The sequence below is a fragment of the Anolis sagrei genome, chromosome 4 (genome assembly GCF_037176765.1).
Source record: "Anolis sagrei isolate rAnoSag1 chromosome 4, rAnoSag1.mat, whole genome shotgun sequence".
In the NCBI taxonomy this organism is placed as follows: Eukaryota; Metazoa; Chordata; class Lepidosauria; order Squamata; family Dactyloidae; genus Anolis; species Anolis sagrei.
In genome coordinates, this window is record NC_090024.1 from 135,051,082 (window position 1) to 135,078,263 (window position 27,182).

Genomic DNA, 27,182 nt, shown 5'->3' on the forward strand with positions numbered 1-27,182 from the left:
TTTACAGACTGGCCATGTTTACAGTAGCTTACTGCCATAGGCTGATGAGCACTGTTTTAATTTGAGTCTTGTTGTTTTTATGCTTAATTGAATTTGTTTTATTCAATTTATTTTGTATTGTGTTTTATTTTATGTTCTGTTTTTAGGCACCTTGTGCCATGTGTAAGCTGCCCCAAGTGTCTTTGCAGAGATGGAATACAAGAATAAAGTTGTTGTTATAGACTGTTTGCAGGCGGGGGATGTCTAAATCAAGGGTACAGCTATGATGCAAAGAATACTAAAACATCAATTTTGGATCCCAAAAAATGGGGCCACGGCTATTACATGATGGTGACTGTTCCATCTTCCAGGAGACTGGTTTGCCTTACCTTACAGTTGCTTGAAGTTGCTCCCCCTTGCATTTCTCCCAGGGCTGCTGCAGCTCTGCAAGAGCCCTGAAATGTTAACAGTTTCGGAGGCTGGAAAGCCAGCCTGCAGGCCTCTTTGCAACTATTGGCCTAGAGAGCAGCTCTTTGGGTTTAGAGCCCGCCCCTTCTCCTGGGCTTGAGATCTCCATTTTGGAATCTCCCCTGCTTTTTTAGTTAGAGAAGGAACTTCAGATGTGCTGGTGGTTGGTCAGGTTAGCTCTGGAAAAATCATTATAAGTACTATTGAGAACTAGGTAGGAAGATTGAGATAGATATTGAGAAATAGAAAGATAAAGATAGTTATTGAGATATTGAGATATAGATTGAAGATATTAAGACTATTAAGATACTATAGATAGCTAAGCTTGATTGAGTGTTTGAGTTATAGCTGATTGAGAAATTGAAGATTGAGGTATTATAGATAGAGAAGCCTACTGAGAAATTGAGTTATAGAGATATAGAGAGAGTCTTCACTGCTTCGTCTCCAGAACTAACCTTAAGCTATAGATAGGGGGAAAAACCTGCTTTTTTTCTAACCATGACAGCTTAGGGTTAGGGTGAAAAATTCCAGAATCTTATCTGCCATTCTGGGGAAAAAGTCAATTCAGTGCCTGGAGGAGAAGAGAAAGAAAGAATATCTCTGTGATTTATTGACTGTTTGTTTATACCTTTGATGAGCTGTGCCAAGTCTGCAAGGACTTTGAAGAATAAATATCCTTCTTTTTTTTTTTTTTTGGATGTTCAACCTTTAATAGTCTCAGTTGCTGAATATCTCAAGCTTCCAAAGAAAGACACTCACAGTTCGCTCAGACATAGAGAGCAGCACATCTTCGTTTATTTTTATAACGTCTGGGTGTAGCGGCACAGTGACTATTATGTGCTGAAATACTTTTTTTTCAATTCTAATTTAGATTATATTCATGGTGGAGGAAACAATTGCTTTCACTTTGTAGCTGCCAGCCTTGGCCATTCCATTCCCTGTCCAACCTTTATTTAGGTTTCTAATTAACAAATTGGATCAAGAGTGGGACAGTGGGGAAGTTTAGTCCATTCTCTGTATGGCAGCACCTTTCCCTGACTCATAGAAGTGACCCAGAGAACACAGATAAAATATTGGAGCTGCCAGCCAGTGAACCTGAGGTCAGACATGGTAATCCTTTAATGCTCAAGACTTTAGCGGGGCACTCTAACAAGGCTTAGTTGAGCTTCTTCTTGAAGCCAGTGATCCTATAGCAGCTTGCAGCTATTTATTAAGACTCTTTAAACCCGGAGCTCCAATTCCCTGTGATGAAAGTAAGCAAAGTTAGCCATGCCAGTGCAAAGTTTCTGGAAGTCGGGGTACAATGTGTTGTAATTCTACATGCGGTCTTTAAGCTGCGCAGTGGCACTGAGCATGGATTAGATTCCTACCTGCGTTGTGTTTTGAAAGGACCTTGTGAGTTATACCTTGGGCTTTAAGAACACAGTGTGCTTTGATCTGACATGTCTAGAATGCAGAGCTTCTTTTGCAGCAGAGCTAAAAGAAACTTCTGTTGACAGAATCCTTCCCTTTAATACTATTTCTCTTGCCCGATTACAAATTCTTCCTTGGTTGTATCTGGATACTTTTTGTAGAAATAGATGGATTTCCTTTGCTGTCATTCCTGAGACCTTGATCCTTATCCCACGTGGTTACAAACTCATATTGTAAGACTAAAGATGTAAAGTGATAATTTTCTGTCCTACAATATATCTTTCCTGCGTATTTGGTTTGCTGCCATCTTGTTTGTTCAATATCAACTTTCCTCTGCTCTTCGTTTTGATTAGTAGGAATATTTTACTGCCCATCAAAGCAGTTTTCGTACTAATTTCTATTTTATTGGTAAAGATTTTTCATTATAATAACAAAATCATTAAGAAAATTAAGGAGAAAAGATTAAAATCACAAATATTTTGACACACATACACACACTCCTTTTGGGTGACACATAATTTCTAAGAAGTAAAAAAGAGGCTGCTAATGACTAAATAGTTTCCATGTTAGCACAATCATGGGCCTCAGCAAACTAATTGAAAATCCAGTCTTGCTATTAGTCAGGGAAGTAGGAAGATATGGAGCAAGGAAGATGGGGATGAAAGAATGGATGGTAGGTCTTTTGGCGTTAGCATAATCTATATAAATAAAAATGTAATGTCTGTTTGTGGGATTTACTCAAAAACCACTGGATGAATTGACACCAAATTTGGACACAATACACCTATCAGGCCAATAAATGACCATCACTCATAAAAACACTGAAAAACACAGCGGAAGAGACTTAAAAAGCCAAAAAAGGAAAAAGATGCTACAGCGCATATGCATATCCACACTCTCTTCCGGACTACAGCTCCCAGCATCCCCTAGACCAGGCCCTTTAGGAGAGGAGGAGGATCCAAATGCACTGCTTCCAAGCTGCAAGCTTTCTTCTCCTTGGATTTCTTTGAGAGCATCCCAATCCCTGCATATTTCCAATTTCCTATTCCTGGACTGCAACTCCCAGCAATCCTCCAGATAGAGAGATTAGATAGAGATAGGTAGGTAGATCAATTAGGAGGACTGCTGGGAGTTGCAGTCCAAGAATAGGTAGAGAAGGAAGAAAGAGGGAGAAAAAAGAAGGGGAAGGAAAGGGGGGAAGGAAAGGAAGAGAAGGAAGGAAGGAAGGAGAGAAAGAAAGAAGGAGAGAAAGAGGGAGGGAAGGTTGGCCACAGCAATGCATGACGTGTACAGCTAGTCTATATAAATAAAAATGTAATGTTCAATGTATTGTCGAAGGCTTTCATGGCCGGAATCCATGGGTTGTTGTAGGTTTTTCCGGGCTATATGGCCATGTTCTGGAGGCAATTTTTCTCCTGACGTTTCGCCTGCATCTATGGCAAGCATCCTCAGAGGTAATGAGGATAATGTTCGTTTGTGGGATTAACATAACTCAAAAACCACTGGACGAATTCACACCAAATTTGGACACAATCCACCTATCAGGCCAATGAGTGACCATCATTCATAAAAACATTGAAAAACACAGCAGAAGAGACTTCAAAAAACCAAAAAATACATTACAACACATACGCAAAACCACATATATACACAAACAAACATATATACACATATACACAAATATATACACACACATATACACAAACTGGGTCACAGCAATGCATGGCAGGGGACAACTAGTGGGTTAATATTGTTTCACACACCATTGTGAACAGGAAATGGATAACAATCTACTCGGGTGATTCTTCACAAATCAGAGCTACGCAGACTTGTATTCTAGGAAAATTTGTTTCTTAGGGAGCTCATTTCTGTACCAGATTCCAGATTTTGTACTGGTACATTGAAATTAAGGAAAGGTTCTGTTTGTGTGTGTGTGTTTTCTTCAAGGTAAGGTAATGGTAATCATGCTTGCAGAGACCCTGGCAGACAGTAGGCAGGATTATTAAGTATTTATTATCCTTTAGTCCTATTCTTCCCTTAAAAATGGAAATTAGGCCATTACGGAGGAGCCAGATAGTCTCCCATCCAATCATTTAACTTCAGATATGCTGCCTAGTCTGGACAAAGCTGTTAATGGAAAAGGAGATATCAAGGTAAAGCAATGGAAAGGGCAAAGGAAAGCACGGTCTCCTCAGATGATAATCCTGCCTTCCAAAATAAGTTTTTCCTTCAGATCTAGTGACTAATAATGCATCACTTTTGCCCCCCCTATTTTTGCTTTATATACTCTCTGCACATATGAGTTAGAACTGCTGTAGAACAGTCAAGGGAGCCGTCAGGGGCCATCTGTGTGTGTGTGCTTCAGGTCTGCATGGTAGCCATTTGGAGTGGAGGGCTTCTTGGGAATGCAGAAGAAAATCCAACAAAACATAGCCCATGATGGTGTTATTATTCGTTAGTCATTTTGAGCTATATTGGAAAACTACTTGGATAGTAAGCTAGGTTGGAAGCAGTTTTTTTAATCAACTATATGTTTATTTTCAGGCATTGCAGAGGCTAGCAAGTCAGTTCCAGAAGAGAGAATGGCAGCGTGGCTGGAGTGTCACCAATGATTCCAGGTGGAAATTGCTTTTGTATGAAACTGGGCTTATGGGAGAGAGGGCACCTCTGCTTTAGTGGTTCCAGTTTAGTTTTTTAAAAGGAAAGCATTTGAAGAGCATTTAGGATAAGAAAAAATATGGATGACAATTTCTGCTTATATTTTTTTTTCCCCTGGAGAAAGAGGTACTGTGGTCAGTACATACTGAACCTAGTCCAAGGAAACAACTTGATCTCCTTGTAGTTTCATGAATCTACCACTGGTAACTGATGCTTCTAAGAGGTTATATTTGACCAAACAGCAGTATCACTGTCTTTAATTTCATTTCTGCTTTTTTGTTATGGATGGATCTGGGAAAGTATAGTTTTTTTTTTCTACCCACATCTTTGAATGCAGTTGGGGCTGGAAAGAGCCTGTCTGTTTCCTTTGCCATCTTTTTCACTTGTCATGTTCCTAAAATTTAAAAGATAGCTTTTCAAATTAAATTGTATGATAGCTTTTGAAATTAAATTGTATCTTTTCTACCAGTAGAGAAGTTTAACCTTTGGTGGTGCAGTGGGTTAAACCATTGAACTGCTGAATTTTGCTGACCGACAGGTTGGTGGTTTGAATCTGGGGAGTGAGCTCCTGCTGTTAGGCCCAGCTTCTGCCAACCTAGCAGTTTGAAAACATTCAAATGTGAGTAGATCAATAGGTAACCTTTCAGCAGGAAGGTAATAGCACTCCATGAAGTCATGCTGGCCACATGACCTTGGAGGTGTCTACAGACAAAGCTGGCTCTTCAGCCTAGAAATGGAGATGAGCACCACCCCCCAGAGTTGGACACGACTAGACTTACTGTCAGGGGAAACCTGAGCTAGCGGGGGTGGTCTCGAGCCTGGCATTGGAGTCTCAACGGCTTCTTGTGCTGGGGGACTTCAATGTACATGCCGAGACTACCCTAGGAGGAGCGGCTCAGGACTTCATGTCATCCATGGCAACCATGGGGCTGTCCCAACAAGTATCTGGCCCCACCCACTGTGCGGGACACACATTAGATCTGGTTTTCTGTCAGGGATGGGAGCAAGGTGGCGGTGTTGAGGAGTTATCCACCTCTCCGTTGCCATGGACCGACCACTATCTGGTCAGATTTAGACTCACCACACCTTCCAACCTCTGCAGAGGTGGGGGACCCATTAAGATGGTCCGCCCCAGGAGGCTTATGGATCCGAACGGATTCCTGACGGCTCTTGGGGATTTTCCTGCCACCTCGGTTGGTGATTCTGTTGAAGCCCTGGTGTCTCTCTGGAATGGGGAGATGACTAGGGCCATAAACACGATTGCTCCGGAACGTCCCCTCTCAAGTAGCCGAGCTAAACCAGCACCTTGGTTCAACGAGGAGCTGGCAGCGATGAAGCGAAGGAAGAGGAGACTAGAGCGCGTGTGGCGTTCAGACCCGAGCGAGTTAAATCGAACACGGTTTGTTGCCCTATTAAGGGCATATGCCGTGGCAATAAAGGCGGCAAAGAAAGCTTTCTTTGCGGCCAATATTGCGTCCGCAAAGAACCGTCCGGCGGAGTTGTTTCGAGTTGTCAGAGGGCTATTGAACCCCACCATTCCGGATGGGAACCCTGACAACTCGACGGCCCGCTGTGAAGCATTTGCTCGGTTCTTTGCGGACAAAGTCGCTTTGATCCGCTCTGGCCTGGATACCACATTAACGGCAGTCTCTGAGGATGTAACACGAGCATCTGCTTGTCCGATTTTGATGGATTCATTTCAATTGGTGAAACCCGAGGATGTGGACAAGATACTTGGAGGAATGAGAGCTACCACATGCATCCTAGACCCCTGCCCATCCTGGCTTCTAAAAGAGGCCAGAGGGGGATTGGCCGAGTGGGTGGAGGTGGTGGTTAATGCCTCCCTTCGGGAAGGCAATATTCCAGCCAGCTTAAAACAAGCTGTAATAAAACCGCTGTTGAAAAAACCATCACTAGACCCCACTCAATTCGTCAACTATCGGCCTGTTTCCAATCTTCCCTTTTTGAGCAAAGTCCTGGAACGTGTGGTGGCCTCACAACTCCAGGTATTCTTGGTAGACACGGATTATCTGGATCCGGCACAGTCTGGCTTTAGGCCGGGACATGGTACCGAGACAGCCTTGGTCGCCTTAGTGGATGATCTCCGCAGGGAGCTCGACAGGGGGAGTGTGTCCCTGTTGGTCCTGCTGGATCTCTCAGCGGCCTTCGATACCGTCGACCACGGTATCCTTCTGGGACGCCTCGCGGGAATGGGCCTTGGTGGCACTGTTTTACAGTGGCTCAGGTCCTTCCTAGAGGGTCGTACCCAGAAGGTGTTGATGGGGGACAGCTGCTCGTCCTCACAACCATTGTCTTGTGGGGTCCCGCAGGGTTCAATACTGTCCCCCATGTTGTTTAACATCTACATGAAGCCGTTGGGAGAGATCATCCGGAGTTTCGGGGTGCGGTGTTATCTGTACGCAGATGATGTCCAACTCTGTCACTCCTTTCCACCTACTTCTAAGGAGGCTGTTCAGGTCCTGAACCAGTGCTTGGCTGCTGTGTCGGACTGGATGAGGGTGAACAAATTGAAGTTGAATCCAGACAAGACAGAGGCACTCCTGGTCAGTCGAAAGGCCGAACGGGGCATAGGGTTACAGCCTGTGTTGGACGGGGTTACACTCCCCCTGAAGACGCAGGTTCGCAGCTTGGGTGTGACCCTGGATTCATCGCTGAGCCTGGAGCCTCAGGTCTCAGCGGTGGCCAGGGGAGCATTTGCACAGCTTCGGCTCGTGCGCCAGCTGCGCCCGTACCTCGGGAAGTCGGACTTGGCCACGGTAGTCCACGCTCTGGTCACATCCCGCATAGATTACTGCAACGCGCTCTACGTGGGGCTGCCCTTGAAGACTGCCCGGAAGCTCCAGATGGTCCAGCGCTCGGCAGCCAGGTTGCTAACAGGAGCAGCTCTCAGGGAGCATACCACTCCTCTGTTGAGCCAGCTCCACTGGCTGCCAATTCCCTACCGGGCACAATTCAAGGTGCTGGCATTAGCCTACAAAGCCCTAAACGGTTCCGGCCCCACCTACCTCTCCGAACGCATCTCCTCCTATGAACCGACACGGACATTAAGATCGTCCGGGGAGGCCCTGCTCTCGGTTCTGCCTGCGTCACAGGCACGGCTGGCGGGAACGAGAGACAGGGCCTTCTCGGTGGTGGCCCCTCGGTTATGGAATGCCCTACCAAACGACATCAGACAGGCCCCTTCGTTGCTGGCATTTAGGAAGAAGCTCAAAACCTGGCTTTTTGAGCAAGCGTTTGGCTAATCAGCGCAATTGTACACAGAATGACGGTAAACTGAACATAGGAACGGCATAAGGATATGAGACTGGATCTTGTTTGCGATCGAGGCATTGTATGAATGGTTGTGTGTTTGCTATTGGGTATGCTGTGTTTTAATTGTTATTGTTGTGGTAATTAATATTGTGTAAACCGCATTGAGTCACCTATTATAGGTTGAGAAACGCGGTATAGAAATAAAGCAAATAAATAAATAAATAAAATAAATTACCTTATTACAAGTACATTCCTATGAGTTTGCTTGCCTATGAATTTAAGTGCAAGAGGTGAGGGTCCACCAATTTTCTCTAAACATTATTAGAGAGAAAAGTGTAGAAAGTGAAGAACCCAAGGCTAAGATGGAGAAGGTAAAAATGTATCGTGGTGTGTCCTAGTATTGTCAGAAAGGCAAGATGCCCTTGCAAGTTTTTATTCTTGCATTTGGCCCAGCCCACCTTGTTTAAACCCTGTTTTAACTTTTACTGCACCCGTACCCTGTGTTTTATCCCATTGTGTGATTTTTTGTGTATTTAATTTCATATTATCTGCTATATGTATTTTATTTTGTTTATTGTATTTGTTGGGCTTGGCCTCATGTTAGCCACCCTGAAGGGAGATGGTGGCAAGGTATAAAGTTCAATAATAATAATAATAATAATCAGGCATGAGAGAATGAAATCAGCAAGAAGGGAAGAGATCGGGAACAAGGTAGCAGAGGCATGACTGGCAAAAAAAAAAAAAAAAGCAGACAGACCTTGAAACAAGACCTGATTGTCTCCAGAAACCATTCGCTTTTGTTGCCTTCAAGCTGTTATGGCTTCCTGGAATTCAACCCATGTGGCAGCAGTAAGTTCCCAGAGCCTTTTGGGGCGGTCTAAAGATAGACGAATTGATGCAATAGATAAAAGGGTTGGTGCAATAAAGCATAAGCAATGAGTTCAGATGGGTTTTTGTGGATAAAGCTGTTACGCCGAGAGCTCAGGAAGTGGTTTTATTGCTTCAAAGAGGCCACGGAGAGGAATCATCATAACAGTATATAAATAGTCATGCGATCCTTTAGGGACACATCTGAAGCGGGCTGGGCCGCGCTCAGCTTGTTTCTTCGAAGCAGCAATAGCCAAGAAAGGGGCTTGTGGAGAACAGTGTTCTATTAGTATTGCCTGGAAATTGCTTCAGAGGTCAATGAGAACTGATAACATTGTGTCCTTCTGCAATGTTTCTGCAGAAGCATCTTTGCAGCCTGGAAGAGCATGATGGATGGCACCACCTCGCTGGGCCAGGCCAGGGTTGCCGCCTCAGAAACCTATCGTACTGTGAGCATGGAGGCAGTTAAAACATCTCGGCTGTCAAAAGAGCATTTGTTTAAAAAGGTACCATTGGGGTGGGACAGAGTCATTTGCATTCTTCCAAGAGACGAGGGATGCTTTGATTCTGCTCTTGCATTTTGAAGAGCAGCTACTAACAAGGCAGGGAAGTGCACCTTAACGAATAGTATAATATCCTTCATACTCCCACCCCAGGGCATGGAACAGTTGCTGAATATACAGGCTGAGCTGCAGGAGACAGTGAAGGAAGTCAGCAAAACCAAGAAGCATTACATAAATATCCAACGGGCCAATGAAGTAACCAAAGAAAAGGCTGCTGATGTAGATGCCAGGTGAGCTTCCAGTACTATGCTCCATAGGCAAGAGAATTCAGGAGTGCCATAGAACTGGGGTGGAGAGTTATCCTCCTTTCACAAGCCGACTGCTTTCCAGGGACTTTCCCATACTGAGGGCCTCCTTATGGAAGTTAATCAACATTCTTTCCCACACAGGCTCAGGAAGAGTGATCACGGCATATTTCATACCAAAGCCAGCTTGCAGAAGCTCAGTGCCAAGGTCAGAGGCTCAGTCTGCCAGCTATTGCAAAAAGATAAGTTGTGAAGGCCCAGACTGGCAGAATATTTGCAAGTGTGGGTTGTCGGACTGATGAGGAACTTGTAAAACGTAGTGTGCATAGCTGTTTGTTCCTCTCATTGCAGTTCTCTGTGCAGATGGCAGAGAATTCACAACAGCTGGTGATGGCACGAAATGAGTACCTCTTGACTCTGGCAGCTGCTAGTGCCCATCTGGGACATTACTACCATGTGGAACTGCCAACTGTTTTCAAGGTAGGGACTTTTGTCTTAGTATGTACACAATCCCTCACACTTTCCAGGCTGTGCTTAGGATCACAGAGGTGGAAGGCCCCCCCTAGGCTAATAAATCCAACCCCTGCTCAATGCACCCAGCATCTTTTTTATGACATCCAGAGAAAGAGACCTCAACACCACTCTAGGTTATTGATTCCACTGCTGAACTGCCCTTACCACCAAGAAGTTTCTTTTAATATTTAGCCAAAATCTACCCTCCTGTAACTTAAAACCTTTAGATCTGATACTGCCCTCTGGGGCCGTAGAGAACAACTCTGCATCTTCCTCTTCTCAACAGCTCTTTAAATATTTAAAGAGTGCCACCATATCACTCCTCTGTCTTCTTTTCACCAGCGTGAACCTGCCCAAGTTCCTTAACCCCATATGTTTTGACCTCCATAATCCTTATCCTTGTTGCCCTTTGTAAAGGCTTCCTCTTCGTTGTCTGATATTCTATTCAATCTAGTATGGTGCCACCATCTGTGAGGTATTAGACTATGCTGCCACCAGTTAATAAGGGTTTCCTATTTAGTTTATTATTGGATTCCCCTATTTTCAAATAGATCCAATACTACCACTCTGTAGTGCTTCTTTTGGTGTGTAGTGTGGTTTTTCTCTTTTTTTTCTTGAAATAGTCCACTGAGACTTGAGTTACTAAAACAAGTTTATTTGGAGTATAGAAGGGTCTTAATGGTTTCAGAGTTCTCTTCTCCTGAGGTTTAAAGCTTCACGAGTTATAGTTTCAACAAATCTTAATATAACTTTAGGATGTCTTTTACTTCACCAACTAGTTCTTTAGTTGTTACACTTGTAAATATGTTTCATTATTTGACAGATTAACTAAGGTCAGCTAATGCCCTTGTCTCCCTTCAGCTTCCTGCTGAAGTAAAGATTCCCAGTGGGATTTCTTCTCCTATTAGCACACTAAACCACAAACCTAAATAAGTCCCCTTGACTTAATGAATTCACTCAGGCTAAAAGCTTTCCCTTAGTTTGGTTCACCACACGTTTGAACCACCCCTTTAGCTCGATGACCAAAGGACTGAAGCCTCAAAATGTCTGCCTCTGGTAAGTGCAGTTGGCTCCACCCCTTTCTCAATGGCAACCTAACTCAGAGTGCTGAGCTTGGTCCCATCCCCCTACTTCTGCCATTTCTAAATGGTTGACCCTTTATGTGCATCCATAACTGTCTTTTACCTCCTGAACAAATACATACACACACACACACATACACACACACACACACAATCATATTTAACTGTAGAGACACATATACATAACTGCGTTTAACTTACAGTTAAAAATCAATGCTTTATCACACCCTTCTCTCAACTTACTCCAGTTTATTTTTTTCATCTTAAAACAAGGCACCAAGAACCTAATGCAGTACTCCAAATGCAGACTGATTAGTGCAAAATATAGGGAAAGTATTGCTTACCTAGATCTGGCAACTATTAGTGCAGACTAAGCAATACATTCCCAGATCTAGGTAAGCATGGTTGCCACATCTAGGTAAGCATGGTTGCCAGATCTAGGTAAACAATACCTCTTTGCTGCACATTATACTGCTGGTTCATATCCAACTTAAAAGATCAACTCTTCCCAGTTCTGTATCATCTGCATCTTATCATCTTTTGATAAGGATTCCCTCTGTCCCATCATCTAAATCAGGATTGGAAAACCTTTTCATGTTGAAAGGCTGTAATCAAACAAGGCCGCATTCAAAAATCTTTAAAATGTATGGGGAAATTTGCAATTTCAATTATTCTTCCTTCAGCATTTTCTTGGTCGTCTTTGATGTGATAGGCTGTTAAGCAGATAATCAGTCTGGAGGAAGGTTTCATCAAAACTATTCTAAATATAAAAGAAATATAAAAGAAAAATATAAAAGATGAACAAAATGCATTAATAACAATAAAAGGATTTGTTCTATACATTTGGATGCAATCAAAAGGCTGCACTTAAGAACCTAGAAAGCCAGATGTGGCCTTAAGGGCTCCCCACATCTGATCTAAATAATCCATAACAACATTGAGTGTCGACCTCAAGACAGAACCTTGCAGCACTTCGCTCAACATTGCCTTCCAAACTGAAACAATGCTGTCATCTCTTTGAGTATAGTTTTTCAACCAATTATGGATCCATCTGGTGGTGTTTTCATCTATTCTACATTTAATCAGTTTACTAAACAAAATATCATAGAGGTCTTTATCAAATGCTTTGCTGAAATCCAGATAAACAACAACTACAGCATTCTCATCATCCCCAGAACTAGATTGGCAGATTTTTTTTCTTGACAAAGCCTGGGAACCCTAACTCTATCTCTGTTTGTCACTGAATTGTCATCCAGATATCTGCAAACAGATTCTTGCATAATCTCATTTCTAATATTTGTTTTATGATATTGAAATTAGGCTGACTGATCTGTAGTTTTATTTTTTCCCATTTTTCTGGTGATTAATCTGTCCTACAGGATATTCTAAAAATGATAACAAGTGGATCAAAGAGTACATCAGCAAGATCCTTCAGTATCCTGGGATACAATTCATCTGGTCCCACAAAACTCATTTAAGGTTAATTAGGTGATGTCTGACTATCTCCTTATCAACTTGATGCCCATCCTAAGGTGTCTGATGATGTATATATGACACATCCTGCAGAAGAGAAGGCTGATAGGAGACATGATGGCCATGTCTAAATATGTGAGGGGAAGCCATAGGGAGGAGGGAGCAAGCTTGATTACTGCTGCCCTGGAGACTAGGACGTGGAACAATGGCTTCAAACTACAGGAAAGGAGCTTCCACCTGAACATTAGGAAGAACTTCCTGACTGTGAGAGCTGTTCAGCAGTGGAACTTTCTGCCCTAGAGTGTGGTGGAGGCTTTTAAACAAAGGCTGGATGGCCATCTGCCGGGGGTGCTTTGAATGTGATTTTCCTGCTTCTTGGCAGGGGGTTGGACTGCATGGCCCACTAGATCTCTTCCAACTCTATGTGATTCTATAATTCTAAAGTTTCAACTAGTATTTCCTTGAGCTTTATAAAATCAGCTTTGCTGAAATTCAAAGTCTGTTTTTGATTATACTCCTATTTGGCCTCTCCCACAATTGTAGCACCAACCACTTTAGTCCAGTAATTGACTTTTTACTCTTGGCTAGGATTGAGTCCAGGATTGCTGATGTCCATGTTCCTTCTACCTTTTGAAAAACAGAATTATCTACAACAGCAATTCCCAAACTTTTTCAGTCATGGAACCCTCCAGAAGGCTCCCCGCCTCCCGGGAACCCTAATTCTATCCCTGATTTTTACTAAGTTTTGTGGATCCTGCCCCTAAACTGCATACGTTAACACATGGATCCTAATCAAAATTGTGTTTATACAGATAACAATTGATTTTTTATAAACATTTCTTCCCTGGTTGCATTGGTCTCCAAAGATATTCATATAAACAAATATTTGATAAATGCTTCAAACAGATACTTTACAAAACCAAACAATATCACAAGTCCGGCAACATCTGAACCTTCATCCATTGCATTGAAAACACTTTACAATTTTTCAGTTTTTTAATTAATTAGTTCATCTGAGATTTTATGAATATGGGCAGAAACAGTGTTGTTAGAACATTCTCATGTCCTCCTCCCTAAGCATGCAATTGTCTAGTTCTTTCACACATTATTTTATGAGCTCCTCTGCAATTTCATGTTTTTTGTGTTGTTATTGTTATAATGTAAGTGCAATGTTGAGCAAAACAGAGATAACCCTAATATATCATCCACATTTTATATTACTTTGTTCCATTTCTCTCCAGGTACTAGATGGGGACCTTTATGAACGACTCAGAGACCAGCTCACCTTGATTAACAAGACAGAATTAGAGGTCTGCCAAGGCGCCCAAGAATTCTTTCAGATTCTTTTTGATGAGTCTGCAAAGGTAGTGAATACAACCATTGTGTGATTGTAAGAACAAAATAGTCTACAAAGCTGCTATTTGCTGTACTGTAGACAGTTGTTTTGTATCTATAAAACCTCAAACCTGAACGTGGGTCAAGAAACATCCTTCCCCCTATACAACTGCTTTGCGGAAAAGTTGGAACCCTATGACTGCTTGAAAACTGATGATGTTAAGTTGGCCAATATGATCATGAATTTTCTGTATCACTGTTCCTTCTGATTTTTATCTTCTGGCCTAGTATGTATGGTGCCTTATTTAGGACCTCATCAGATGGAGGTTTTTCTCCATTTCTACACACCTCAAAGACAGAATCACATAGATCACATCAAATAATGCATGACCCGTTCTGTCTCTCCAGTGTGAAGAAATGGGGGGATTTAAAAGATGGCTAGGAATCAACTTCTCTCCCTGCACATGGAAACACTTTAACAATGGTGTTTTTCTTGGGATGGGAAGTGGTGGATTTGTCCTTTTACGCTAGGTTTTGTGACGTTTCAGTGTGGGTGTTCAGGTGGGCAGTCTGCTAATGTCCTTCAGTGCTCCTTCTATCTCCATTACTGGTTTAAAGACTATGTGGGTCCTATTGAAATAAGTGGTGCACTGCGGACACGGAGTCCCCCCGGAAGTAGCCCTGCGTCATATGATGGGATCAGGGGGACTCTGTGCCAGCAGTGTGCTAGCAATGAAGAGAAGCGAGGAGAAGATGCTTCTCTGCCTCAGTGTGATGAGGCTGTCAGTCTTGAACTATAAAAGACTCAACTGGGTACCATTCCCCTTTGCTGTCACAGCCAGAATTTCAAGCACCAAACTGTAAAGATCTGATTACCATTTATTTTGTGGAATACCCGTGTCTGGCTGTGTTAACTATTGCTATTTGGATTTCATATCCTTCCAGATGTATGCCAAGTATCCATGCTAGTTGCTGCTGTTTGGGAGTTGCAAAACTGAAGATCCATCCAGCCACACAGCAGTGCGTGCTGAAATACAACATGTAGTTTCATAGATAGGGGAAGGAGAGGACATCAGCAAAAATATTTGACAGAAAAACTCCAATTACAGTATATGTAAATAATTACTAATTATAGTGAAGAAATTGGGAAAAGAGAAGGGGTGTGGATTTGGCAGCTCTGGTTTGCCTTTGAATACTCTAAATGGAGACACAACTAAGGAGAAGTCGGTACTTACTTGTGTTTGGAATATATTGATGACAGATGTTGTGGCCAAACACAGAGGGACTGTGAACTGAAACAACTTGTCCCTAGCACAGATACTTTGCAAATGTTTAGAAGGGATTCTTGTAGGGTTATAGTAAACAGTTTAATAAGAAAGTGCTAACTTGTAAACCTAGCCAAAATATAGTTTTTTGTGATCTATATAGTTTGCCCTTCTTATGTTTGTTTTTTAAAGTAAAGTGGCATTTTAGTGTTTTGAGCCTTGTCCTCCACCCACCCAAATTTCTCAGGGCACATGTTGGAAATGAGCCCTTTAATCTCATTTACTTCATCAGAAGTAGATGTTTACAGCATTTTCTAAAAATGTGACTTGGCAGCACAGCTTGGTCATGTGCATTCAAGAACACAGAGAAGCAAGGATGTGTGAGCCAATGCTGCATCGAAAGCAGAGAGAGGCAATTTTGTAGTACAGTTGATGCAACTGTCTTCTCATTTGAGAGGCATCTCTCGGATACCTCTCCTTAACTTTTCTTCCTCTTTCTGCTTATTCATGCAGGTGTGCCAAGAGGAGAATCTCCGCCTCTTCCTGCAGGATAACAATACTGCTTTCACAGAAATGACCATACCATCCTTCCAGCCAGCAGGAGCTGACCGGGTGGTAAGGAAGATGATAGTGGTGCTTCCCTCACCCATCATGGAGACAAAGTGGTGTCTTCTCACAGACATCTCTTCCTTTCCAGACATCTCTTCTGCATACAAACGGTGGTGATGCTGGTGACATTGGGCTGGAGAAGGAAGCACGCCGTTGGGCTGCTCGGGCAGCTAAAGATTATAAGATTCAAACTGTCAGTGAAGGGGTAAGCACCCAGGCAGGACGTGGTTGTGAATTCAGAGATAACACTTTAACACATAATCTGCATACAAATTCATCCTTCCTCACCCCCTTTAACTAAAGACTGTAACCCTCTATTAGTGTATTACATGCAGTTTCAGTTATGCTTTAAGCATTCATCTTCTATCAAGCAAAACCTGAACCTGATAAGTGATAAATATGCCCCCATCTTAAAAAAAATGTCAAAGATTTGCACTTTGTCAGCATTGTGAATTTGTCAATTTCAGCCAGTTCATATATCTTCACCAACCATTTATTTTGTGAAGGAATGCCTTTTCTTTTCACCTTAGAGCAGTGTTTCCCACCTTGGGTCCCCAGATGTTTTTGGCCTACAACTCCCAGAAATCCCAGCCAGTTTACCAGCTGTTAGGATTTCTGGGAATTGTAAGCCAAAAACATCTGGGGACCCCAGGTTGAGAACCACTGCCTTAGAGTATAACAAAGCCTCTCAGTTGTAATCAGACACTGTAAAACTCTCTATATTCCCTGTGGTTATTTGCACACCATTCCCATAAAAAGTTGAAGTCAGGCTTCCTCTGGAATTTATCTTGTAAGTGCCCAGTGGCACAATGGGCTAAACTGCTGAGCTACTGAACTTGCTGACCGAAAGGATGGTGGTTCAAATCTGGGGAGCGGGGTGAGCTCCCTCTGTTAGCCCCAGCTTCTGCCAACCCAGCAGTTCAAAAACATGCAAATGTGAGTAGATTAATAGGTACCACTTTGGCGGGAAGGTAACGGCGCTCCATGCAGTCATTCTGGCCACATGACCTTGGAGGTGTCTACGGACAACACCGGCTCTTCAGCTTAGAAATGGAGATGAGCACCACCTCCCCCCAGAGTTGGACATGGCTAGACTTAATGTCAAGGAAAAACCTTTACCTTTTGTCCAAAAGGAAGGAGAGTTTGTTTATACTGAGGATGGGATAGACAATTATATGTGAGCCAAATAATTTTTTTATTTCTAACTCTTTTGTCAACTATATTGTCATAAGCTTTTTCCAGAGTTTCCATCCAGATGGTATTTCACTTTATTTAGTTAATTTAAATACGTGTTATGGTTTGCTGCAAACTGGAAGTTCATTCCCTCCTCCAGACACTGGTGGGTTTATTAATCTTTTGGAAAATATCTTTCCACTTTTAAATAGAAGAAATGCTCACAGTAAATGTAGACTTCTCTTCTAGTATCATGTGAGTAGTGACCGTGTTGTTTGAGTTGATTTCATTTTCCCTATGGGGTTTTATAGATTCTACAGAGAATGGAAACCAGGAGGCAACAAGTCCCTGAGGCAGAGATGACTGGAATGGAAAAAAGGATGGAGGAAGTAAGAGAGAACATAAGAAAGGCAGTGGTAAGTATGACTGTACACTTCTATCCATCTCCTATTGGTCTGTTGCACCTTTTGTTCTACATATATTCTTTATAGTGTACCATGGATGTCCTTGATGGGCTATTTGCCATTCTCTGCCACTTCTCTGTATATGTGTACATCTACGTTCTGATGCTGTTTCTGCTTTGACTGAAAATATTGTAGAAATGGGGGAACTCCATTATAATCAAGAGGTTGCCCCATCTGTTTTTCAGTATTTTGTGTATGTTCATATCCTCATGCATTGTGCAAGTTCAAGTTTCAGGAAGATGTGAAATTGCAGGCGGGCACTTAGTCACTCATGATGAGATCTGAGGGTGTATGATGTTTCTCAATGTTTTGTCTCAGCTTTGCATGTGATGAATCCAGATCTGGAAGACATTTCTATTCTTGTACAGAAGTAAGAACAATGGATATGAGTTATGCTGGAGAAATGAAAGGTTCATGGGTGGAAAGGACTTGAAAGCAATCGCTGACCTACTTTTCTCAGTACAGTACACATATAGAATATAGCACTAGGAGTAGCTGAGATATGCTTTTACATCCAAATTCTTCCTGTTTTACAAACAAATACCATCATTAGAACCAGGCTCATATTGTATAAATGTCACTTCAGGTCTAACCAAAGAAGCTAACACCCAGTGGGGTTTGGTTATCCCCCCACCCCAGCTGTTTCTCAGTTAAAATACAAAAAGTAGAAAACCAAATAGAGCAGCGGTTTTCAAATGTGCTCTGCAGGGCCCTTGGAGATCTGCAAAGCATACTGAGAGGCTCTGTGGTTTCCTCCTCCTCCTTCCCCTCTAATCTTTCTGTCCTCTTTCCTTCTCCTCTCCATCCTTCTGCTGCCCTTGCTGCCAAAACCCCTTTTCCCTCACCCCCTTGCCCCAAAAGACCTTTTTCCTCACTTCCATTGTCCATAAAATCCTTCTTCCTTAGAATCATAGAGTTAAAAGAGACCTCGTGGGCTATCCAGTCAAACCCCCTGCCAAGAAACAGGCAAATCAATTTCAGAGCACCCTCCACAGATGGCCAGGGTGGTTTTTTCCATCACCCTCAAAAGCCTTTTTCCCTCGCCTCCCTTGCCTTGCTTGCTTCCAAAATCCTATTTCCTTCTCACCACTCAGGGACGCTTTGATTGTGCTTTTCCTACATGGCAGAAGGGGATTGGATGGCCCCTGAGGTTGCTCCTATTATTATTATTATTATTATTATTATTATTATTATTATTATTATTATTAGAAGCACAACAAGATGAGTCCACAGCAGACAAGATCATTCTGCTGGCTGTTGTATCATACGTTGGGCACTTACCAAGTGTCTAGGACTGTGTGAAGTATCGTCGAATAATGCATGCAGATCCCAGTAGGGTGGTCTTCTGCAGCTTGGAAGATGGTAATTTTGTCAGAGCCTATTGTGTTTAAGTGCAGGCCAAGGTCTTTAGGCACTGCACCCAGTGTGCCGATCACCACTGGGACCACCTTTACTGGCTTGTGCCAGAGTCTTTGCAGTTCGATCGTTAAATCCTCACATAGTGTCAGCCTTTCCAGTTGTTTCTCTTCAATCCTGCTGTCACCTGGGATTGCAACATCGATGATCATGAGGTCAGGAGTATTGTGCTCCAAAACTCTGTCAGTCTGAATTCGGAAGTCCCAGAGTAGTTTAGTATTATTATTATTTTACTGACACAAAACACAGTATTCCACAGCAAACAAGATATATATTCTGGATTTCATAAGAAAATCACAAGTCGAACACTTCCTAAGCGTCTAGGACTGTGTGATGTATTTTTGAATGACGTGCACAGATCTAAGCAGGGTGCCCTTTTGCAGTTGACAAACCAAGGGCACAGTAGTACTTATTATTATTATTATTATTATTATTATTATTATTATTATTATAACAAAGACTGGGTGGCCATCTGCTGGGAGTGCTTTGATTATGGTTTTAATGCATGGCAGAAGGGGTTGGACTGGAAGGCTCCTGGGATCTGCCACTGAAATACTGTTAAGTTTATGTCAAAAAGTTTGCCCATGCCTGAGATATATATACATACACACACACATATACATACATGCACACAAACACACACACACATATTATATATAATATATTATTTAATATAATATATAATCATTTCTTGGGGCCCCGCGGGAAACTTTTTTTAAAAGGGTGCAGCCAAAAAAGTTTGAGAACTCCTGAAATAGAGGGATACAAGGTATTGGTGCATCAATTAACATTGGTGGTAGATTTTTTAATATCAAACATTGTTGATGGGGAATAGGCTCTTTGTCAAGCCTTTACAGCCAAGGCAAATATTTTATGGATGTTAGAAGGATGGTATCGTTCATGGTGCTGAATTGTATTTTCAGATTATACTTTTCCTTAGCAACAGTTGCTTCCTTAATTAAAAGGCCAGAATTACCATTGATCTTTGCCTTTGTTCCATTTGTGGTCAGATTTGGCAATTATTTGAGGAAGGAATTGCTGTTTGATTGCTTGAATCACAAGACAGCCACTGCTCCCTTTCCAGATCAGCAAAGTGAAGGCTGAGGCACGGTTAACGCTACTGCGGGAAGCAGGCCTGGATGTAGACACCTGGCTGGCAAGTGCCATGGGGCAAGTGCTGGATGAAATGGAGCAAGAGCGACGGCTTAGTGAAGCTCGCAGATCTGAGCAGGGGTCAACGCCTACAGTAAGTATTGTCTCTCCTCATCTATTTTGATAGAGATCACACCACCAAAGAAACTCAGATCTATGGACTAAATGATCCACCTTCATTCAAACTCCTCCTACCAGCACAGATACCCCTGAAAGTCATCTGGATGTTGAAACTTTAAAGTTCTTTGGTCTGTAAGTGCTTGTGCTGGTGTTAGTTCAAGAGAGGGAAAGCCCACATGACTCTTTATACTACCTGCACAGTTCTGCAGTCTATATTTTTACATTCTGACAAATATGTGTTACAAAAAAGAAAGGAGCATCTTCACTCCTGGAAGTCTGTAGAGTAGGCCTACACAACCTCCAGGTGTTTTGGACTTCAGCTCCTGGAATTCCTGGTCATTGGACAAGCTGGCTAGGGCTTTTAGGAGTTGGAGTCCCAAATACCTGGAGGGCCACAGATTATGCAGGGAGTCACCCTTCTTTAAAACAAGGTGCACACCATGCCTTGTTCACACCAAAGGATTTCTACTAGATTGGAAGCAAATTTTGAGTGGAATCCTCTTAGTGTCCACACTTCTATTATGCTAACAAAAGGAATGTTTAAAAGTTGTTAACAACAATGGTAGGCAGATGGAAGAGAAAGCCACCCCTGTTGTGAGAGGAAGGTGCTCTGTTCGCTTCCTGTGCCATCCCTCCTGTTGAAATGATGCCATTGACTATTCATCTCTTGCTGGTAATTGTATTACCTATGCTAATATGTTTATACTGGACAAGATGGATCTTGCCCTTAGTTTTTCAATTTATATTTTGTGAAGTAGTATAACTCAAAGGAAAAAGGGGAGTGATCCTTGGAGTTTATCCACTTCTGGTGCCAGGGAAAAGGTGACATGTTATGGTGGTGAAGTATAGGGAGATGCACACTTTGGACATTGCCTGTGTCTTCACCACCAAAGTAAGGAATAACCTCTTTAGAATGAAGTCTTCAGTTTCAAATGTAAAGAAATAAAATATTTGTCTTAGTTCCTCTCTTCACCACTCTCTCAGTGGTCTGCTTTTTTACTGGAATAGAAAATTCCTCCTGTCCCATTGACCTGAGTCTCTCTGCCTATTGTCTGGAACTGCATCTCATATTTGCTTGACCTCTGCCATAGAGTATTACAGGGAATAGTAACTTAAGATATTTCACTAGGCAGAAGAGTTTGATCTTGCTGAGTTTGAAGATTACGATGACAGTGCAGACCTGTTTGAGGACATGAGGCCAAGCCCCAGCATGGCTCGAGTCTATCCTTCTTCCTGCAGAGTGTTCTTCCCTTACCAGGTAATGGTTCCTTTCTTCTCCATCTCCTCGCATGCCAATCACATCATGATTGATTGTTTAAAAGCTTGGAAATCATCTCTGGGAGACTTTCAGAGCATAGACAGAATTGCCTCCAGAGTGTTGAGGTACCTGATTCTGTCAGAAGGTATTAATAGATAAATACATCTACAGAGTGCTTCTTTTGCCAAAAAATTGAAAGCTCTAACTTCTTCATAGCTGTCAAGAGAAAGAGAAATCATATGACCACCAATGCTTACTTCCATTCTTTCTTGACCCCCATTTATCAATGTGGAAGGACTGCACCAGTGCGTAGCATTTATGGGTTGGGAGCCCTGGTGTTTGTCTATTTTATGTAAACCTGTCTTTGATTGGAACCAGACTAACACACAAACCCAGTTAATTAAAAGGCTTCTTAATGAATACCTTAAAAATGTCATTGTGTGTTAAAATATTGTCATTCTTTCTGTTAGCATTAATACACACATCGCAACCCAAGAGTTTTATTCTGTGGGTTCTGTTAACCTTGGCATAGCTTTGGGCCCCGTCATATCTTAAACCAACCCAGAATGTTGTGATATTTGTGTAATTTTTGTTGTACCTTTGTGTATCTTCTTGCTCACCAGGCTCGCCAGTCCGATGAGTTGACCATTGTCCAGGGTGAGGAGTTAGACATTATTGAAGATGGTGACGTGGAAGAGTGGGTCAAGGTTGGTGCAAGGAAGCCGAGTTAGACAATATTGTACAATATACTGCAAGAAAAATCTGTTTCTTGGCTGGTATCAATAGTATCAGTGGGTGCTGGGCAATAAACAACACATTGGAGATGAATTCACCCATCTACTAGTGATACTACTGCTTAGGCCAAGATCTTTTTATTAGTGGTAGAGTGCAAAGTCTTGCATTTTTATTCATACAGAGGCAACATGCTGGTGCCTACTCTGGTGTCTTTTCCAGGTGCTGTTCTGAGTAAGCCAAGCTGGGCCTGTAACAGGTGGGAAACTGCTTGCAGAAGGGGGTACTGAAGGCCACCAGTGTAATGTAGTTGTGCTGGAATAATGAGATAGAAATTAACCTACACTATACCCTTGGGTGGGAGATGACCTGTTACAGTCTAACCTCTAGATGTCTATTTCTTTTCCAATCACACATGAGAGGTAGACGCCACTGCGAGCTCCTTAAAAGGTGTTTTCTGATCATCACTTCTACAACTTGCTTTCAGGCACGTAACAGTACAGGACAGATTGGGTATGTCCCTGAGAAATACCTCCTCTTTCTGGATTCAGTAAGCAGAGAACCATCAACCCCAGATGGGAAAAGTCAAGAGGGATCCACTGATGTGGCCTTAGAGAGAGAACTGACAAACATAATGAGCATGGACTTGATTCTGGAGCCTGGAGGTATGTCTTGCAAAATTAGACAAAGAATTGGAGACTGAGGAGTAGATAGAAACACATTCATGATGGCAGTAAACATCTGGATGCATTATCTTCTCTGCCTATTGTGTGTTATATAGACAGAATTCAAGGGAGCTTCTGCTGACCCTTAGCAAACATGTTCTGTCTGTACCTGAAAATAAATATATTGTGGTTGGTTCTGGTCTCTAAGGACACGGTGATGTAGTTGAACAGCCCCTTCCATCAGCCCCATGATCAGGAATAGTGAAGGATGATTGGAGTTGCAGTGCAGTAACATCTGAAGGACCTCACTTTCCTCATTTCCAGCATAGATGGTGCAGAAGTCACCTGTATTGTTAAAAGAGTATGTTCTTCTGTTGTCCTGCAGCTTCATTGGTGCGAGCACTCTATGACTATGAGGGTCAAAGTTCAGAAGAACTCAGCTTTCCTGAAGGAGCCATAATCCGGGTGCTGCCCCGGGAAGAGGGAGCTGTAGATGATGGCTTCTGGAAAGGGGACTTTAATGGGAGAGTTGGGGTCTTCCCGTCACTGGTGGTGCAAGAAATAACTGGCATTAAGGAGGCAACTGAGCAGGTAAGTCTGTATATGTCCCAGGAGGAATAGTTCTGTTTCTCTGGCCAAGATCTCACCCTGTTTAATGTTGGTGGAGTAGAAAGGTCAGTTGGTGTACATTCACAGGGATACAGAAAGGCAACAGTTGGCAGCTCTCCCATTACAAAAGCACTCAGCACCAATTGGTGACTTCTTCATGTGGTACAGGAAAGCAGGGGTTGTGTCTTGGACTGGCTAGCTGCCATTGTGGAGCTGCATAAAATGGTTTCATAGGGATCTGATGAGTAATGTCTTCTGGAACATCTGAAAAGTACTTACACAGTGTAGCTGAACACTGTGCAAAAGTCACAAAGCAAAAGTCACAAAGAGGGTTCAATCTACTGCCTTCTACCAGAAGAAAAATGCTTTGAATTCATATAGGCACTCCTAGGTACACATCTTTTCCTTTTGGTGAATATGGCAAGTCCTAGTCTCCCTCCTAAGCTTGAGGACAGGGATGGGGAAGCAGGAAGGGAATCATCCTCACAGAGGCTGTGGGTATATTTATTTATTTATGTATTTATTTATGTATTTATTTATTTACAGTATTTATATTCCACCCTTCTCACCCCGCAGGGGACTCAGGGCGGATTACAATGTACATATACATGGCAAACATTCAATGCCATTGACGCACAACATATATAGACACTCAGAGGCTATTTAACATTCCAGCTTCTGGCCACCAGGGGAGCTATCGCTTCACCGTCCGTTTGTGACACTGATGAAGTACTTCTTCATTCTTTGCATACTTCTTGGAGATTTTGGCCTCGTAAATCAATTAAATTAGCCTCGCCACATAAGTGGTACATAAATTTCCTAATTGAAAGATGCAACTGTCTTTCGGGCTGCAAAAGTCGATAACAAGCTACATAATTTTGGTAAGAAGCTCACTCAGACCCGGGCACGCTTCAAACTCATGACCTTTTGGTCAATAGTGATCTTAATGCAGCTGACTCCCAGCCAGCTGCGCCACAGTCCCGGTGCTGTTCTAAGCTGAATGGATTAGCGCCAGCTTTCTCAAAAATAGGCAAGGTGATTCAGAGGCTTTAGAGTGCTTCTGAAACTCAGTGAAAAAATCAGAAACAGCACACTTGTTCCTTTCCTGACAGTAGGTGGGCACAGTCCTGATGACTATAGTATCTTACCTGGCTACCAAAATTTGAACTTCTTATTGATATGACAATTGTATGAAAACCATAAAAACACCTAGATTTCCTATCTGTCCTTTATTCCAGTAGATGTGGCTTTTGAAAGTGTGGCCTCATCTGAAAACTCAAGGAAAGTGCTTCTGTATAGATTCCTGTTTGCCTGAAGTCAGCGTCATCTAAAATATCTTGGCCTTTTTGTTTCAGGAACTGCTTTCACCATCGCCTCCACCTTTTTCTCCTCCAGTCCTTGATCATGGCATAACCTCTTCTTACATTCAACTAGGAGGTGAGTTATGTAGGAAATATAAAAGATGGCTTTGGAGATATTCAAATTTTCTTAAGGATATGGCTATAATCAGGAGCCCTCGGTGGTGCAGTGGGTTAAAGCACTGAGCTGCTGAGCTTGTTGACCGAAAGCTCACAGGTTGGAATCCAGGGAGTGGCATGAGCTTCTGCTGTCAGCCCCAGCTTCTGCCAACCTAGCAGTTTGAAAACATGCAAATGTGAGTAGATCAATAGGTACTGCTCCGGTGGGAAGGTAAGGGCGCTCCATGAGGTCATGCTGGCCACATGACCCTGGAGGTGTCCACAGACAACTCCGGCTCTTCGGCTTAGAAATGGAGATGAGCACCAACTTCCAGAGTTGGACACGACTGGACTTAATGTCAGGGGAAAACCTTTACCTTTACCTATGGCTATAATCCTACAGATTCCTAGAATTGTTGCGATAGAGCTGTTATAGATGACTGTTTGAACCACACCTGTTCTTAAAATAAGAAAGAACATATTTGTTATGTACAGAAGTCAATCCTAGACTTGCTAAATATCAAAACTTTGGCATTGTTTTGCTTCTAGGTAGCTGGCAAGGAAATATAACCAGTGAGTCTAGTTCGTCTGACCTGAACGTACCGCGCATTCGTCCTGTAAGTTGTTCTCTCATGTACAGCATGATGATTTGGCTCAGAGGCTTAATCTCCCAGGTCTTCACTATTACCAGTCACAGATTAGCCCATACCAGAGTGTTCATTCATGTGCACATAACACAGAATTTGATCAGGCTGCGATCTATTCTTAAAATTTTTATTTCTCATCTTGCTGTCTTGCCCTTCAACAAAAATCATGTTGAGTAACAGTACAATGGGCATTTCATGTATTTATTTTAATTTTCCAAATAAAACTAGTTGTTAGAAAAAGCCAGCTTACTACACATTTGAATTGAGCTTAGACAACAAGAGCCATTTGGACCCTGTACATGTGTAGGCGCACCAGTCAGCCCTGCCTATTATAGTCGGTCTGCTGTGAATAATTTGATTCCCCCCCCCCCCCACCAAAAAAAAATCCACCACAGTATATAAACTTGCAACAACAAAGGAAGGACTGGGTCTCTGTTGGTTATCTTGGTTCAAAACACAATACCATTAATTCTCTCCACTGCAAAGGGAAACCTTGAGTTTATTTGAAAGAAAGAAAAAACTATTATAAAAAGGTATATAGTTTCACAAGAATTGCTTTCATTTGTCCCGCTTTGACAAAGGACATAAATATTACTCACATACTCGTCCTCTGGGAACACTTAATGACACTCTCCATGTGCTGCTCAGCTGTGGTTTGTATTTCTTTAGCGAGATGCTGTACAGACAGAGGTTTGCACTGATCCTAAAAGCTGTTATCTTGTTTGAGTATTTGCAGAGTGCCCTAGATCTTTCTGTAGCAGTTTGTGTTGTATAAGGCCTCCATTTAAAACCTGCTTAACTATGATGCCCATAATGGAAAAAGGAACAGGAACTGGTAAGAAGAATAATAAGGTTTATGATGAAGTCCTTAGTCTTTCAACCTGAGCATACAGCAACATGGTATAACACCTTAGCAACACTTCAAATGCTATAGTAATGATAAAGTGTTAACAAGGCCTCCAAGATCCTCCAGGGAGGCCCTCCTCTCGCTCCCACCTCTGTCACAAGTATAGTTGGTAGGGACAAGAGAGAGAACCTTCTTGGTGGTAGCCCCCTGCCTCTGATACACCCTTCCAAGGGAAATAAGACAGGCTCCATCCCTCCCCTCTTTTCATAAGAGTTTGAAGACTTGGTGGTTTCAACAAATCTTTGAGAGTGACCAGTGCTAGCTCAGCCCAGACACTGTCCGGACACAACCTAGCCCCCTATATATTACCATGATCATTCTCCTAACAGGCCCCTGGAAATAGCCCATCCCCGCTTTTATCGTTTACCTATTACAGTACTGTACCCAAATGCCGGTTCCATCTTATTTCAATTTGTATTCGTATTGACCCAGCCTTTTTAATTGTCCTGACCCATTCCTTTTCCATGCCCTTACAAATAAACATGAAGAGCAGGCAGGATTTTTTTTCTTTTAATATTGATGTGTTGTTGGGTAATTCCATGCTTATGTTGCTGTTGCTATTATTTTTTGTTCATGTTGTGACTCTATGATTTGATGATGTTGCTTGGAAACTGCCCTGAGTCCTCCCGGGAAGATAGAATGGTATATAAATTTATTATTATTATTATTATTATTATTATTATTATTATTATTATTATTATTATTAGGCCTTGTTCTGTTTTTGGAAGTTAGGAGAACAGTTATTCAAACTAAGTGATCTGAAGTCCTAGCTTTAAGTTAGAATGGTCCCTGCTAGATAGGCCGAAGGTAGAGTTTCGCATGGCCTTTGGTGAGATGAT

The 27,182-nt window shown here is 42.3% G+C and overlaps 1 protein-coding gene across 1 annotated transcript in view; it reads left to right on the forward strand.

The window, feature by feature from the left end:
• Window positions 1-27,182, forward strand: part of FCHSD1 (FCH and double SH3 domains 1) — a 39,279-nt gene that overhangs the window by 10,724 nt on the left and 1,373 nt on the right. Inside the window, exons 4-19 of the mRNA XM_067467708.1 lie at window positions 4,405-4,478; window positions 9,020-9,164; window positions 9,315-9,451; window positions 9,611-9,674; window positions 9,818-9,946; window positions 13,776-13,898; window positions 15,648-15,749; window positions 15,832-15,948; window positions 17,228-17,332; window positions 19,881-20,042; window positions 21,198-21,326; window positions 21,950-22,033; window positions 22,546-22,723; window positions 23,109-23,314; window positions 24,688-24,769; window positions 25,339-25,406. Of these exons, the coding sequence (XP_067323809.1) occupies window positions 4,405-4,478; window positions 9,020-9,164; window positions 9,315-9,451; window positions 9,611-9,674; window positions 9,818-9,946; window positions 13,776-13,898; window positions 15,648-15,749; window positions 15,832-15,948; window positions 17,228-17,332; window positions 19,881-20,042; window positions 21,198-21,326; window positions 21,950-22,033; window positions 22,546-22,723; window positions 23,109-23,314; window positions 24,688-24,769; window positions 25,339-25,406 (1,905 nt within the window). The remainder of the gene's footprint in view (window positions 1-4,404; window positions 4,479-9,019; window positions 9,165-9,314; window positions 9,452-9,610; window positions 9,675-9,817; window positions 9,947-13,775; window positions 13,899-15,647; window positions 15,750-15,831; window positions 15,949-17,227; window positions 17,333-19,880; window positions 20,043-21,197; window positions 21,327-21,949; window positions 22,034-22,545; window positions 22,724-23,108; window positions 23,315-24,687; window positions 24,770-25,338; window positions 25,407-27,182) is intronic.